Genomic DNA, 16,117 nt, shown 5'->3' with positions numbered 1-16,117 from the left:
AAACCTTTACTAACATTGCCACTATAACTCTATGTATACCTTATGAGTATCATTGGTCCTCTAACTCTACCACTAGACTGCTCCACATTACTACCCCCGATACTAACTACCACATTATAGCACTGTTGCGCCGAAGGCGCCACTACGTCACCACTACCTCCTACCAAAATACTCCACCAATTCCATTCCTTTGCGTCCCGTCATAACCTTATACCACATACATTGCCACTGGTGCTCTCCACCCCGTAACCAGTGTGACCTCATATGTGTCCAGTCCAGTGGCCATATGGCTCCAAAGGCAAGGTAGAGTACCGCCACTAGCCACGCCAGCGTGAGGACAAAGATCCAGGGGAGCCGTATGTCATATTGGAGCTTGCCGACCTGGGAGAGGAGGTTGGTGAGGGGAGTGGTACTCTTTGTCGTGATCACTGCACCAAAACTCTATGAGTCCTTTACCAACATTGCTACGAAAATCCAAGCAATACACTGTGTAATCCTATCCATATCACCAACCCTAACAACTACTACTTTTATACCAAACATTTAACAAAACTATTACTAAACTTCTGTGAAACATTTGCCAAAGTTATACCAAACATTCACCAAAAGTGCTACTAGTTTTCTGTGAAACATTTGCCACAGTTATACCAAACTTTCAGCAAAGGTGCTACTAAACTTCTGTGAAACATTTGCCAAAGTTATACCAAACATTCAACAAAACTATTACTAAACTTTTGTGAAACTTTTACCAAAGGTGCCACTACAGTTCTATGAAACATTTATCACATCTAATGCCAAACCTTTACCAAAATCCTACTAAGCTTGTACTGGACGTACGACCCAAAATTTTAATAAAACCAGTACTAAACCTTTACTAACATTGCCACTATAACTCTATGTATACCTTATGAGTATCATTGGTCCTCTAACTCTACCACTAGACTGCTCCACATTACTACCCCCGATACTAACTACCACATTATATCACTGTTGCGCCGAAGGCGCCACTACTTTGCCACTACCTCCTACCAAAATACTCCACCAGTTCCATTCCTTTGCGTCCCGTCATCACCTTATACCACATAGACTGCCACTGGTGTGCTCCACCCCGTAACCAATGTGACCTCATATGTGTCCAGTCCAGTGGCCATATGGCACCAAAGGCAAGGTACAGTACCGCCACTAGCCAGGCTAAGGTCAGTACAAAGATCCACGGGAGCCGTATGTCGTATTGGAGCTGGCCGACTTGCTTTAGGAGCTCTGTCAGTGGATGATTCTGAGAGGCGACCTTAGATGTGTCCTGCTGGTTCTCGATCACATCCTGAAGACTGTCCAAGAACTCATGACACCGTTTAGTACCGCCGGCCTTCACGATGTCATACTGTCCATCCGTCTTCCCATCCCTCTGGTGGAACCCCTCCAGATTGAATGGGTTACCGTAACTGAAGCCATGTCTATACAACACTGGTAATACCCCGGTACATGATACGATTGATTGGCATCCACACTGTCCACCGCCATTGTCACCATGGGCTCCCTTCTTGCACTTATTGGGGTCGCAGACTTTGCATCCACGGCATTCAATCTGCTTGAATGCGTCAGACAGTGACTCTAGTCCTGAATGAAGCGCATCTGATAGATATAGTACCCATGAGAGGTATGTTCCACCGAAGGTGGCACTCACTGCGGTATAGAGTTCACCGGTTAAGGGGGAGAGGTACTGGCAGTTCTTAGTGAGTCGTGATAGGGATGTATTATTGGACTGTGGAGAGTCACTGGTAGCGTCCTTCTCGCCTTTAATATTAATCAGAGCATCACCGACAGTCTTCATGTACTGTCCTCCTGCGTCCGACCCCTTTGGTATCCACTCTATCTTTTTTACTTCTTCACGTAACCCAGAGGCACACCAGCCGCAGTAGTAGTCATTTTCTCCTTTTGTAGACGGGTCCTTGGTGTGCCCACATGGCACTTCCCTATCATTCTTGTTCTTTCCTTGTTCCTTCTCCCCTATTCCACCCCTAAAGAACCCGAATACGTCACCCAGTACCTGTGGTGTAGTGGCACTGAGTGCTGCTGTCACCCTCACCAGTGTATAAACACACGACTGCATCATGTTCTCATTACTAAAGAAGTACAGGATGCCGTAAAGGCGTTTGCCGGTACTATCAGTGGTACTGCCACTATAGAATTGATTTCTGAAACCCATTGGCAGTGGACAGCACTGGCCGGAGCCATTACAGTGGTCTAGGTGGGATGCAGCGGAGGGATACACTGTGTCTTTATCTGTGTCATCGTCCACCACCTCTTTACAACTAAAACCTGGTAGCCTGTCCTCGAGGAATGCCTGGAGGGGGGATGGTGTGCCGTCCATGTATTGTTGGTGGCATTTGTCACAGTACTTGGACACTGGCTGTTTGCCACACTTCTTGGAGTGTGAGTCACATGCACTGCACTTGGGAGAGTTGCAGATGGAGATGAGCTGGTCGATGGCATTTATAATGGCGTCTTTTATATTGTGTCGGCAAACGTTTGCATTTATTTTATTACACCAATCCTTCAATGCCTCCAATACCTGATGAAACCCGTGGATAGCAGCACTCACTGCATTCTTACATGGATCAATATCACCACTACCACTTCCTACTGCCTCTTTAGCCTCCTGTAGTGCCGCCTTAGCCTTCGTAGCAGCCTCCTTTAGTTTAGTCACCCCCTCTAGTCCACTATCCTCTAGTCCCTTCACCTTCTCCTCCGCCAATTTCCCTAGTACATTCTGTAGTACAGTCCTGAATGGATCCCCACCATTCACCCCATCAAATACATTCTTTAGTGCCTGCCTCACTCCCTGTAGATCTGACTTTCCCCTATCCAACCTCTCCTGGGCATTACCCAATTGTACCACCACTTCACCAATCTTCTCCAGTAAATCTTTTACCTTCTCCAACACTTCCTTTTTACCTGTTCCACTTGTTACCCCCACTAAACATTTCTTCAAATCCTCTACCCTACATTTCCTATCATGTTCCATGGGGCTACACCCCAGGCACATCCAGCTGATTACCCCCTTTGACTCTACTCCATTGCCATACCTACACTCACGCCATTTCCCTCCTAGAGCCACTTTAACTGCACATTGCTTCCTAAGGAAATACAACTGATAGAACAGAGCCCTAATGTAGTGTACCACCTGGTTGTATGCTTGGATATCAACTGCTGGGTAGGTGAAGTGGCATTCAGTGTTGGAGTATAGAGAGTGAATGGCAGGTTCCATAGTCCTGTCAGTGCCTTTAGTGGCACTGTGTATGCCACCCTGGATACCTATGAGCACCAGTGGGCAGTACTGAGTCACTGCTTGGAAGTGGGCAAATAGGTTATATTGATGAACTGTAATGGGATGCCAACGGCCTGTTTGGTGGAATTTCAGTTCGGACTGCTCGGTCGTGGATGCATTGTCTCCGGGTTTCTTGAGTACTTCTGCTAGTCTTTCCTTAGCGTAACCTAGCATATCCTTATAGGCCTGACTATAGGGCAATGCACTAAGCCAGTAGAGGATCTCACGGATTGTCTTGGGATTCCTAGGGGTACTGTGAGTAGTCTTCTTCTGTAACCCAGTAAAATAGGCACATGATAGAATATAGAGCTTGAAAATGGCACCAATCTTGTGCTGGTTAGTGTCACTGATTTGGCCAGTGGTACTAGAGCCACTGCCATTAGGGAATACTCTAGCTTCATTATTGAATGAATCCCTATGTGCAGTATGCACAAATCCGGCATAGTTCATATGGTACGGTTGTTTTGCTGTATTACCGTCAACGGCACCACTGCCACTAGGGTGGGTAAACCCTAGAAACAGTCGTCCCATAAACCCATCCCATATGACCTGATCTAATCTATTTTTCGGCCCTTTGTCATTCAGCATATCTTTAGGAAACCCTAGGGCCTGTAGCCATTGGGACAGGGTACCGTCATCTAGACCAGAGCCATCCAGGATGTGGTTGTTCCACCGGGGGCTGGTTTTTTCATACTTGCCTGTCCAATGCATGTAGGTAATGCCACTCCAAATGAGACATACTGATCCTAGAAGGATACGGGCACAGTGGTTACGATCAGGACTATTGGTAAGATCATTCCAGTATGGTTTGACATCTACCTGCTTGGATTCAACAAATGAGTCTCTTGTGTAAACTGTCCCACTAGGGTACGCCGACCTATAGCTGTCTTTATGGTATTCATCATGGCCAAAATTTTTTCCCTCTTCGATACAACTACACTTTGCCTTTTCATTACACTTCCCCCTACAACCCGTACAACAACACTTGCAGCATTTGCCTTCTTTAGCGCATTTACACTCCTTTCCAGCACTACAGGAGTCACTGCCACCAGTACTACACCCACACGGTTTCTTCTTCGCCTCTTCTTCACTACCACTACCCTTACACCTTGTACACCCCCTGCCCAGTTGTACCCAATCGATGTCCTTGAATACTTTCCATTTCATGCACCCACAGTCGTCACACTTGTTCTCCGAGTCTTTATCCTCTAGATACTTGCAGCCATCACTTCCGTGTGGATTGCCATTGAGATCGCTGCTATGAACCGTCTTGCACTTGCCACCATTCTCACACTTCACTATCTTACTCCACCCAACTAGTGCACTGAGTACTTGTGCCAGCTGGTCTATATAGGTCCGTACCACTGCAGTACCACCTAGTCCCTGGACCAGGGAGAATAGCTCGTTGAGGTGGTTAGTTACTTCTTCTTTGGTGGCGCCTTTGTTGGTGGTAGCACTGTCTTTGACATCGCCTTGATAGCCTATAGGACACCATGAGGTACTGTATACCAGTAGTGGTACTAGATAGTACTACTCTAGTACTAGGTACTTACCATTGTACTCGATTTCTACTGACTGCAGTAGGTCAGTCACTGCCGCCGCCAAGCCACATATGCATTCTGTACATGAGTGACTCCAATAGTACTGGGCGCGCCACTGTAACGGGCACTGTCAAGTACTGTCCTTAGGGCGCGCATACTATCCATATGTCTACAGTAACGTACCTCCATTGTCCTTGTTCAGTGCCTTTCCATCCCTACCAGTTACCCTGAGGACCCAGTCAATGGCTTCCTTGAGGTTGGTAGGAGAGTCGCATAGCGACGCCTTCGGCGTGAAAGTGCTTGCAGGGGCCATTGTCTGTACCTATAGGAGTACTCAGTAGTACTCACAGTGGTATGGAAGCACTGGTCCGGCTATCGGGGTGGAATCCTATATATACTGAGCGCGCCCGTGTAAAAGGGGCGCCTTCGGCGCGACAGTAACCGTTACAGTGGCGCGCATACTGTTGCGTAGGATTCCACCACTGTAGTGCCACGGTGTTGATGTCATCGTCACAGCAGAACGCGGTTGCTTATACGGAATCTACCGGTACTGGATAATCCATATTATTCTACGGATACACTACCACTAGTGGTGGAATCACTTTTACTCACACTGCGCGCCTCCGTAACGGGCACTGTCAAATACCGTTCTTAGGGCGCGCATTACCACCCTAGGATTCCACCCTGATACCTACATTGTCACTATCACTGAGTACCACTGACTACCAGTGCTAGTGGACACTCTCTCAACAAGGGGTGGTAACATAATGTCTAAAGATACCTGGAAGCCACACTCCTCCCTAACTGAGGCTCCCACCAACCTGAAGGAGGCCATTGACTGGGTCCTTAGGGTAACTGGTAGGGATGGTAAGAAGAATGAGAAACCAGCGGCAGCTGCTGCAGCTGCTGCGGCAAGCACTAGCAATGGCCCCCGTAAGTCAATAGTACTAACACTAGCTCCCACATGACCATACAGACTGCCTCTGCTACTTGGCCAAAGCAATAAAGGACCTACTGTACGACGCCAAGGACCCGGGGTTCCCTGGTCCCAGCCCTAAGAGGAACTGGGACGACATACTCCTAACAGAGGAACAGTCCATAGTCAAGCCAGTGCTCCAGGACCTGGGACTGGTCAATAGTGACAGCACTAGTGCTACCTCTACTTGCGCTGGTGGCACCGAGGTCATAGGGACACTGATAGACCAGTTGGCACTGGGACTAGAGAAGTGGGTAGGGTGGCAGGAAGGGGATACCTGTTGTCTTAAGGGAACAGAGGGTATAGGAAGGAAGTGTGATTGTCCTGGTGGTGTTGGTGTTGGTGGTAACTGTTGTGGTACCAGTGGTAGTGGTACTACTCCTTGTCATCAGTGTGGCACGTGTGGTCCTAGTGGTAAAAACAAGTGCTACCAATCGGCCTACTGCAGACCAACAACTCCTCCCAGTAGTCCCCCTACAGCAGAATTCTACTGGCCCACCATCTCCAGTGACGCTGATAAGGTCCACCTCCTGGCCCGTATTTTCCTAGGGTCAGTATGTCTCATCTGGAGTGGACTCAGTCAGTTGGGGTTCCTAACTAAGGAAGGGAGTGGTGGCACAGAGAAGAGGTGGAAGGATGATACGCTGAGTGATGTCGAAAAGGGACTCGGATCATTCATGGCGGCCATGGGCTATGACCTGGAGAGGTTGAATGGGAGTGGTGGTACAGGAGGTGAGTACTGCCTAGGGTGGTCATGTGGACTTATGGTGTAGTAGGTCCCGCGAAGACGGGAGATTTTGTGCAACAATTGTTGACGGGAAAGCATCCTGATGAAAAGAAAGGCATCCAATGGAAAGAATTCCAGGGAGACAGTACTTCTAAGGGTAAGTCCCACCTCCTCAATAGTACCAATGTGCCCTAGACAGTGTAGCTGAGTACTATAGCAGTATCTATGAGAAGGCCAAGACTGCAGTGGAAAAGAAGCTCAAGACAGAGCAATTATGTGAGCAGTACCCCCTATTGGTACTCCACATCCTGGCCAGTGGGTACTTCAGGGCAGGTAGTGCAGGGGCGAAGAATGTCACTCCGCCGGCAAAGCCGGCCCCTGGGAGTGATACCAAAAAAGACACTCCCTCTTCTAGGAAACCTAGGACTATACGGGAGATCCTATACTGGCTAAGTGCATTGCCCTATAGTGAGAAGTACAGAAAGCTGGTGGATAGGATGAAAGAGAAGACGGATCAGGTGACCAATGGGAGCGGAGAGACAGAAATCAAACTGTACGATGAAAAAGCTGCTGGTAATGCCAGTACCACTCTCCAGCGTAAGGACATTACCCACTACCTACTGGCCGCCTGTGGCTACTGCCCACTGGTACTCATCGGTATCCAGGGGACCATAGAAAGGGAAGTGAAGACAGATACACCAGGTGGAGGTGAGTGATATAGACAGTGATATATAAGGGCGCCTTCGGCGCGACAGTGCTCTAGGGGTAGTCATGTGGACTAATGGTGTAGTAGGTCCAGGAGGAGGAAGTGGAACTGCTGGTACTGCTCAGAGTACTAACAAGTGCTCCAATCACAAAGAAAAACCTCACGAGAGGTGTAACCCTAAAGATATAGGAAAACAACAGGCAACGGGAGGTTCCGCCAACGGACAAGAACTCCAAGCCGGTCAAGTCTGCTACGGCGGGTACCACCTGGCAGTCTCCAAGTTTGGTAAGTACCCTAGTATACCACTACTAGTCACAGTGGTACCCACTAGTACCACTCAGTCACTGTCTAACACTCCCTAACACTCTATAGGCCCCCTCCATGGGATGTACGCCAATGGGCTCTTTGGCTTTGACATGGACGGCTCTCCCGCCCAGTGCCTGGACCAACTGAGGGTATATGTCTACCACTGCTTCTACCAGCTCTATTTCCTAAGGAAGCAGTGCACAGTGGGTGTGGACAAGGCAGTGCTGGGCTGGAAAAGTTGTAGGTATGGTAGTGGAGTCAATCCAAATGCTGGAGTGAGCAATTCATATTCTTGGATATGTGAAGCGGAAGGTAGGTGGTAATACATGTTCTATGCGCGCCATATGCTAAAAAGGCGGCTTCAGCGCAAACGTGTCTATATGGAATAATGGTGTAGCAGGTACCAGTAATGGCAACTGCAAGTGCAAGGAGAGCGCCAGTCATAAATCACCATTGATGTTATTCCTGTGTGACGGAATAGGATTAATGGCGTGCAAAAGCACTGTAGGCAAAGGTGTGGATGATTATCCACCTATTGAGACTCATTGGACCACTAAAGATGATAATCCTAAAGGTCACTTTGGCACGCCAGACCTCAATTACCCCAAGTTGTGCCCTGTTCCAATGGGTTGGAGCGCAGAAAGTGGTAGTGGCAGTACTCAACAAAGAGAGAACCACTTCAAAGGTACGCCCCAGTACTATATGGTACCCCCAAAGCACTGTATATATACTAGGGGCACCCCCTGGGCGCCACAGTAGCCCTAGTGACTAACAGTGACTCATGGTATGCACAGATTTGAACAATGGAAGCCACAAGACAGCGAAACTGACAGGAGGTACTGGTAAGTGCCACAATATACTACATGGACTAATCCTGTAGTAGGCACTCCTGGCACATATCCTGCCCACTGCACTGGGAATACACTGTCGCTACTCCTGGAGTACTACTGTGACCCAGAAAAGCAACATGGCACCCTAGTGGTACTACTGAGACTGCTGGCCTGTATTACTCCCACGGTGCCACGGACCCTGGGTGACCTCTTTGGGTTCTATTACTATATAGTCTACATTGGGGGACAAAAGGGTGGTGGAAGTAGTGAAGTGAAGAAGAAGCTAGGAGAGCTCGAAAGGGAATCTAAACTGTACATGCTTTCCATTGGTAGTGGTAATAATGCAGTGGTCAAGGCACTAAAGGAATACGGTGGAGATTGCAAGACAGGCACTACTGGTGCCCTTAAGTGCCTATATAAATGCGATAACAGTGCCAATACCGGCCAATGCTCTCAATACCTCTCTCCTCTGAGTGGCCAGCAGTATGGCCAGTTGAGTCCAGCGATGGCCGGGACCTACCTGTCATGGTTGGTCTATTTGATAGGGGAGTTCCAGAAGGGACTGGAGGATCTCAAGAAAGAGTATTTGAATATACAGTGCAAGGATGAGTGTAAGGGTAAGTTCTAATGCTATATTATGGCGCGCCACATAGTCATGTTTTAATGATCTAGTAGATAAGGCGGGAGTTGCTGGATGTGGAGATCAGTGTCGACAGGGTAATCATGGTACTACATGCGAAGGTGGTAGTGCTAATGAAGGCGTATGTAAATGTCCATCTGTCGTATCATGTACCGGGGTACTGCCGGTGTTGTACAGGTATGGCTTTGGGTATGGTGATGTAACGGAGTTGCACAAGGCACAAGGTAAGTTTTAGTAACACTGTAAAGACAGTCTTGGTGAAAGTGTAGCTGTAGTTTTGGTAAAAGTTTCACAAAAGTTTAGTAGCACTTTTGCTGAAAGTTCTATAAGGGCGCCTTGGGCGCAACTGTGCCCTAGGGGTAGTCATGTGGAGTCATGGTGTAGTAGGTGGTGGTACGCAGAACAAGAAGTGCCACGACTTCCTAACGACACTGAACAAGGTCCTAGAGGGTAACCACCTCAAGAATGGCTCTCAATCAGGGCTCCACCACGAAATAAACCAACTAATCTACACCACCAGGCTCCCCTGGATCTTTGTCCTCACGGTAGCCTGGCTAGTGGCGGTACTGTATCTAGCCTTTGGAGCCATATGGCCACTGGACTGGACACATATGAGGTCGCATTGCAGAGGATGGTTCGGGAAGGGCAGTCTGAGTCCATGGGAGGTACTGATGGTGGGTAAGAAGAAGGGAAGGGGGATATTGGAGTTTTTTGGTAAGACATAGTGGCAAAGTAGTGGCGCCTTCGGCGCGATAACTAGGGATAATGTAGATATGTTCATCAAAAGTTACATGGAAGTTTAGTATAAAAGTAGTAGCTGTTAGGGATGGTGATGTGGATAGGGTTACAGAGTGTTTTCTTAGAGTTACGTAGCACTGTTAGTAAAGGTTTCGTAGTGATTTTATTAAAATTTTCATCGTATATTCAGTAAAGGTTAAGTACTGGTTTTGGTAGAGGTTTCATAAAAGTTTGGTTGCACTTTTGCCGAAAGTTCTATAAGGGCGCCTTCGGCGCAACTGTGCCCTAGGGGTAGTGATAGTGCTAGGGAGAATGTAGCCAGACGTTTGGTAAAGGTTTCATAGAAGTTTAGTATAAAAGTAGTAGCTGTTAGGGATGGTGATGTGGATAGGGTTACACAGTGTTTTCATACAGTTAGACCGTAGTGATACCTATAGTGTATTGTAGTGGTCTTCTAAGTAAAAATTTGGTAGCACTTTTGCTGAAAGTTCTATAAGGGCGCCTTCGGCGCAACAGTGCCTTAGGGGTGGTCATGTGGAGTAATGGTGTAGTAGGTCCGACGGAGAATTACTCTAGAAATGTTAGTAAAGGTGTCGTAATGTATTAATAGCCGCTATGGTAAAACTCCAGTAGCATTGTTAGTAAACATTTCGTAGTGATTTTATTAAAATTTTCATCGTATATTCAGTAAAAGTTTAGTAGTGGTTTTGATAAAAGTTTCACAAAAGTTTGGTAGCACTTTTGCTGAAAGTTCTATAAGGGCGCCTTCGGCGCAACAGTGCCCTAGGGGTAGTTCACACAACACTCAGAAACAGATGAATTACACAACAAGCAGCACATTCTGCACAAGTTTTACATGAGTTTCGCTCGAAAACTGGGAGGAGCAGTAAGGCCTCTAGGGGCTGTGAGCAGGACTAGTGGTACCGTATGTTAGCCTGGACCAACCACGGTAGGCAGCATTATGGAAGTATACACCTGGACAAACCATGGCACCCAAGGTATCTAGAATTATAGTGGTGTTAAGCTTGGTAATAAAAGATACAAGCATTGGGTAATGATCACAGATGGAGGTCCTGACGTGAATTACAGAGTCCATGCATGCTATAAAGTAGCTACCAGGCTAGGCATTGGTGGCTACTTACATGGCGTTAGTATAGCTTTAGTCAGGTAGTTTATACGTTTTAGTTGTGTCTCCACTGACACTGCGGCTTAGCTTTGGGTAATTTACTGCTAAAAGTTTTCTAGAGCTTTTGTGGCACTTTTCCTGAAAGCTTAGTATAAAAGTAGTGGCTTTTCGGGGTAGTTATGGTGATGTAGGTCAGAAGAAGCGGTGCCACGAGTTCCTGGAGACCTTGAAGAAAGTAGAAGCGAGCACCGAGTTCACAAAACTCACCACCTCCATCAACCAACTCATCTACACCACCAGGCTCCCCTGGATCTTTGTGCTGACCATGGCCTGGCTAGTGGCGGTACTCTACCTTGCCTTTGGCGCCATATGGCCACTGGACTGGACACATATGAGGTCGCATTGTAGGGGATGGTTCAGGAAGGGTAGTCTGAGTCCATGGGAGGTACTGATGGTGGGAAAGAAGAAGGGGAGGGGTATATTGGAGTTTTTTGGTGGGACATAGTGGCAAAGTAGTGGCGCCTTCGGCGCGATAACTAAGGGTAATGTGGCATCAACATTTGTCGATGACTAGTTGTAACCCAAGATAAAGCTTAGTAGAAAAGTAGTAGCGTTTTTGCTAAAGGTTTCACAGAAAAGTAGTAGCGTTTTGGCAGAGGGTTCACAGAAAAGTAGTAGCAAAATTTTAGTAGAAAAGTAGTAGCAGTTTTGGTAAAGGTTTCATAGAAAAGTAGTAGCACTTTTGGTAAAAATTTCATAGAAAAGTACTAGCAGTTTTGGTAAAAGTTTCACAGAAAAGTAGTAGCAAAATTTTAGTAGAAAAGTACTAGCGTTTTTGGTAGAGGTTTCAGAGAAAAGTACTAGCGTTTTTGGTAGGGGTTTCACAGAAAGGTAGTAGCGTTTTGGTAAAGCATTCATAGAAAAGTAGTAGCAGTTTTGGTAAAAGTTTAGTATAAAAGTAGTAGCACTTTTGGCAGGGGTTTCACAGAAAAGTAGTGGCATTTTGGCAGGGGTTTCATAGAAATGTAGTAGTTGTTAGGGGTAATAAATGGATTAGATTACAGAGTGTTTTCATAGGGTTACAAGCAGTGATACTAGGTATACACAGGGTTAGACAATAGTGATACTAGGTATACACAGGGTTAGACAATAGTGATACTAGGTATACACAGGGTTAGACAATAGTGATACTAGGTATACACAGGGTTAGACAATAGTGATACTAGGTATACACAGAATTAGACAATAGTGATACTAGGTATACACAGGGTTAGACAATAGTGATACTGTGGTATACACAGGGTTAGACAATAGTGATACTAGGTATACACAGGGTTAGACAATAGTGATACTAGGTATACACAGGGTTACCGGTAGTGATACTAGGTATACACAGGGTTAGACAATAGTGATACTAGGTATACATAGGGTTACAAGCAGTGATACTAGGTATACACAGGGTTACCGGTAGTGATACTAGGTATACACAGGGTTAGACGGTATTGTAGAATTCTAGTGGCATCTGAGGAATATTCATGTAATCACATTAGAAAAAGCCTAGTGATACCTCTACTATATTCTAGTGGTGATTCATGAGAAGGTTGGCTAACTTTTTAGTGGGTTTTCAACAGTAGGTACACGTAAAACTGGCTATCCCTTGGGTGGGTTTTCAACAGTAGGGAAACTTAAGCTTGGCTATCCCTTGGGTGGGTTTTCAACAGCAGGTACACGTAAAACTGGCTATCCCTTGGGTGGGTTTTCAACAGCAGGTACACGTAAACCTGGCTATCCCTTGGGTGGGTTTTCAACAGCAGGTACACGTAAACCTGGCTACCTTTTGGGTGGGTTTTCAACAGCAGGTACACGTAAAACTGGCTATCCCTTGGGTGGGTTTTCAACAGTAGGGAAACGTAAAACTGGCTAACGTTTTTGTATATAGTAGTACAAGGTTACATGAAAAGTTCATAAAAGTTTGGTGCCAATGTTGACAAAACTTTGGTAGAAATGTAGGGGCTATTCGGGGTAGGCTAAAGGAAACATAGTTAGTCAATGCTGTCACCTGGCTCTAGTGACGTTTACACATTGGTAGTCAATGCTGTGACCTGGCTCTAGTGATGTTTACACATAGTTGCCATGCTGTGACCTGGCTCTAGTGATGTTTACACATAGTTGCCGATGCTGTGACCTGGCTCTAGTGATGTTTACACATTGGTAGTCAATGCTGTGACCTGGCTCTAGTGACGTTTACACATTGGTAGTCAATGCTGTGACCTGGCTCTAGTGACGTTTACACATTGGTAGTCAATGCTGTGACCTGGCTCTAGTGACGTTTACACATTGGTAGTTCAGCGTTTACACATTGGTAGTCAATGCTGTCACCTGGCTCTAGTGACGTTTACACATTGGTAGTCAATGCTGTGACCTGGCTCTAGTGATGTTTACACATAGTTAGTCAATGCTGTCACCTGGCTCTAGTGACGTTTACACATTGGTAGTCAATGCTGTGACCTGGCTCTAGCGACGTTTACACATTGGTAGTTCAACGTTTACACATTGGTAGTCAATGCTGTGACCTGGCTCTAGTGACGTTTACACATTGGTAGTTCAGCGTTTACACATTGGTAGTCAATGCTGTGACCTGGCTCTAGTGACGTTTACACATTGGTAGTGTAATTCTTTAGTTCCATTTTCAGTAAAACTTTGGTACTACTTTTGATAAGGTTTTCCAAAAAGTCCGGTTAGGGTTTGTTGATACTTTTTATTGAATGTTTGAAGGTGTTCGGGGTTCTCTTCAGGCTAGTGATTTCAAACAGTGGTTTTGTGAAGTATATTTTGGGTTTATGTAATTTGCTGTAAATGAGTTTTCTCGTGTAATTATTTGGAGTAATGCAGTATGTTTATTAAATATTCCATGAAAGATTAGCCTTATTGTGGCTAAATGTTTTGTACCATAGTTTGACAGTAGTTGCAGCAGAGGTTTTGTGGAGAAGTCGGTGTTTTTCAAGTGTTGATAGTGTGCACATTACCTGTGGAATCTTAACAGTGTTATCGACGCAGTTTTATGCGGCATTCAGTGGGGAGATATATTGGTCGCATATAGAGTATTTCTGTAACATTGGTACTTCACTAGTCTACATCGCCATCCTCTACGTTGTTACAACTGTGTAGGCTAGTGACTCTCTAGTTCCATGGATACAGCTACCATCTGGGCTTCCTGGTGTAGCCTCATGTAGTGGACAGCTTTAGTCACTGTATAGACACTACGTGTCACATCAAATGCCACTAGGGTGATATATGCCTCAGAAAAAATCTTACAAAGATGGATCAGCTGTCAGCGGCATAATATACCCACATCACCGAACACCTTCAAACATTCAATAAAAAGTACTATTAAAGATAATCAAACCTTTAAGAAAACCACTATTAAACCTTTAAGAAAACCACTATTAAACCTTAAAGAAAACCATATCAATCCCTAAAGAAATCACTATAAAATCCTTAAAGAAATCACTATCAATCCCTAAAGAAATCACTATCAATCTTTTAAGAAAACCCTATCAAACCCTAAAGAAAACCCTATCAAACCCTAAAGAAATCACTATCAACCCTTTAAGAAATCACTATCAAACCCTTCAAGAAACCACTATCAATCCTTAAAGAAATCAATATCAACCCTTAAAGAAATCAATATCAATCCCTAAAAAAATCACTATCCATCCCTAAAGAAATCACTATCAATCCCTAAAAAAATCACTATTAAATCCATAAAGAAAACCACTATCAAACTCTTCAAGAAACCACTATCAAATCCTTCAAGAAAACACTATCAATCTTTTAAGAAATCACTATCAATCCTTCAAGAAAACCACTATCAATCTTTTAAGAAATCACTATCAATCCCTTCAAGAAACCACTATCAACCCTTAAAGAAATCACTATTAAAAGTAGTACCAATGTTTTACTGCACATACAACTATGCATTGGCAGTAACTATGTGAAGACGTGTAACTTGTATGCCTCATAAAATTGCTACTCTTATCACTAAAATAGTGGTGAATGAGTGCTACTATTATGACTAGTTGTCTGTAATGCTAGGTAACGCGTGTTGGCTACTTGGTGTATTGTATTACTTTTTACTGTATTTATTTACAATCTCCAACACTACGTCGCCACTACTTCCTACCAAAATACTCCACCAGTTCCATTCCTTTGCGCCCCGTCATCACCTTATACCACATACACTGCCACTGGTGCTCTCCACCCCGTAACCAGTGTGACCTCATATGTGCCCAGTCCAGTGGCCATATGGCACCAAAGGCAAGGTAGAGCACTGCTACTAGCCAGGCTATGGTCAGTACAAAGATCCAGGGGAGCCGTATGTCGTATTGGAGCTTGCCGACTTCTGATAGTAACTTTGTCAGGGGGTGCTTGATGTCCTGGCCCTTCTGATCGACTTCCTTCTGGTTCTCGATCACTGCACCAAAACTCTATGAGTCCTTTACCAACATTGCTACGAAAATCCAAGCAATACACTCTGTAATCTCATCCATATACCACCCCCAACAGCTACTACTTTTATACTAAACTTTCAGCAAAAGTGCTACTAAACTTCTGTGAAACTTTTACCAAAGTTATACTAAACTTTCAGCAAAAGTGCTACTAAACTTTTGTGAAACTTTTACCAAAGTTATACTAAACTTTCAGCAAAAGTGCTACTAAACTTTTGTGAAACTTTTACCAAAGTTATACCAAACATTCACCAAAACTATTACTAAACTTTTGTGAAACATTTACCAAAGTTATACCAAACCTTCACTAGCATTGCTACTACTTTTCCACGAAACTTTTACCAAAGTTATACTAAACATTCACCAAAACTATTACTAAACTTTTGTGAAACTTTTACCAAAGTTATACCAAACATTCACCAAAACTATTACTAAACTTTTGTGAAACTTTTGCCAAAACTGCCACTACTTTTATACCAAACTTTCAGCAAAAGTGCTGCTAAACTTTTGTGAAACTTTTACCAAAGTTATACCAAACATTCACCAAAACAATTACTAAACTTCTGTGAAACTTTTGCCAAAGTTATACCAAACTTTCACCAAAACAATTACTAAACTTCTGTGAAACTTTTGCCACAGTTATACCAAACTTTCAGCAAAGGTGCTACTAAACTTCTGTGAAACTTTTGCC

At 44.9% G+C, this 16,117-nt stretch overlaps 3 protein-coding genes across 3 annotated transcripts; 2 read left to right on the top strand and 1 right to left on the bottom strand.

Moving 5' to 3' along the window:
- Positions 1 to 927: 927 nt before the first annotated feature.
- On the bottom strand, positions 928 to 5,252 carry BBOV_I005875 (variant erythrocyte surface antigen-1 alpha subunit). The gene is made up of 3 exons (XM_001608573.2): positions 5,053 to 5,252; positions 4,882 to 4,947; positions 928 to 4,809 (listed from the first exon to the last, which is right to left on the bottom strand). The coding sequence occupies exons 1-3, from the start codon at positions 5,180 to 5,182 to the stop codon at positions 1,019 to 1,021; spliced, it is 3,987 nt and encodes a 1,328-aa protein (XP_001608623.1). The 5' UTR covers positions 5,183 to 5,252; the 3' UTR covers positions 928 to 1,018.
- A 259-nt stretch (positions 5,253 to 5,511) lies between these two features.
- On the top strand, positions 5,512 to 9,811 carry BBOV_I005865 (variant erythrocyte surface antigen-1 beta subunit). Its single transcript, XM_001608572.2, has 11 exons — positions 5,512 to 5,802; positions 5,846 to 6,577; positions 6,622 to 6,729; positions 6,768 to 7,280; positions 7,366 to 7,563; positions 7,651 to 7,896; positions 7,985 to 8,269; positions 8,379 to 8,426; positions 8,468 to 9,031; positions 9,090 to 9,278; positions 9,442 to 9,811. Exons 1-11 carry the CDS (start codon positions 5,637 to 5,639, stop codon positions 9,777 to 9,779), a joined length of 3,387 nt encoding a protein of 1,128 aa, XP_001608622.2. The 5' UTR covers positions 5,512 to 5,636; the 3' UTR covers positions 9,780 to 9,811.
- Positions 9,812 to 10,605: 794 nt separating this feature from the next.
- Positions 10,606 to 11,468, top strand: BBOV_I005855 (uncharacterized protein). The gene is made up of 2 exons (XM_001608571.2): positions 10,606 to 10,959; positions 11,110 to 11,468. The coding sequence occupies exons 1-2, from the start codon at positions 10,847 to 10,849 to the stop codon at positions 11,324 to 11,326; spliced, it is 330 nt and encodes a 109-aa protein (XP_001608621.2). The 5' UTR covers positions 10,606 to 10,846; the 3' UTR covers positions 11,327 to 11,468.
- Positions 11,469 to 16,117: the final 4,649 nt, after the last annotated feature.

The sequence above is a fragment of the Babesia bovis genome, chromosome 1, assembly GCF_000165395.2.
Source record: "Babesia bovis T2Bo chromosome 1, whole genome shotgun sequence".
NCBI lineage: Eukaryota > Apicomplexa > Aconoidasida > Piroplasmida > Babesiidae > Babesia > Babesia bovis.
Note: the sequence above shows the minus strand (reverse complement) of the source record. Positions and strands in the feature narration are given on the sequence as shown.

Coding starts and splice junctions, on each gene's coding strand:
- BBOV_I005875 (XM_001608573.2), bottom strand. CDS start 5,182: ATGGCCCCTGCAAGCACTTTCACGCCGAAGGCGTCGCTATGCGACTCT. Junction 4,948..5,052: donor ACTGAACAAGGACAATGGAG/GTACGTTACTGT, acceptor ACTCATGTACAG/AATGCATATGTGGCTTGGCG. Junction 4,810..4,881: donor AGTAGAAATCGAGTACAATG/GTAAGTACCTAG, acceptor GGTGTCCTATAG/GCTATCAAGGCGATGTCAAA.
- BBOV_I005865 (XM_001608572.2), top strand. CDS start 5,637: ATGTCTAAAGATACCTGGAAGCCACACTCCTCCCTAACTGAGGCTCCC. Junction 7,281..7,365: donor GACAGATACACCAGGTGGAG/GTGAGTGATATA, acceptor ATGGTGTAGTAG/GTCCAGGAGGAGGAAGTGGA. Junction 9,279..9,441: donor GGAGTTGCACAAGGCACAAG/GTAAGTTTTAGT, acceptor ATGGTGTAGTAG/GTGGTGGTACGCAGAACAAG.
- BBOV_I005855 (XM_001608571.2), top strand. CDS start 10,847: ATGATCACAGATGGAGGTCCTGACGTGAATTACAGAGTCCATGCATGC. Junction 10,960..11,109: donor GTTAGTATAGCTTTAGTCAG/GTAGTTTATACG, acceptor ATGGTGATGTAG/GTCAGAAGAAGCGGTGCCAC.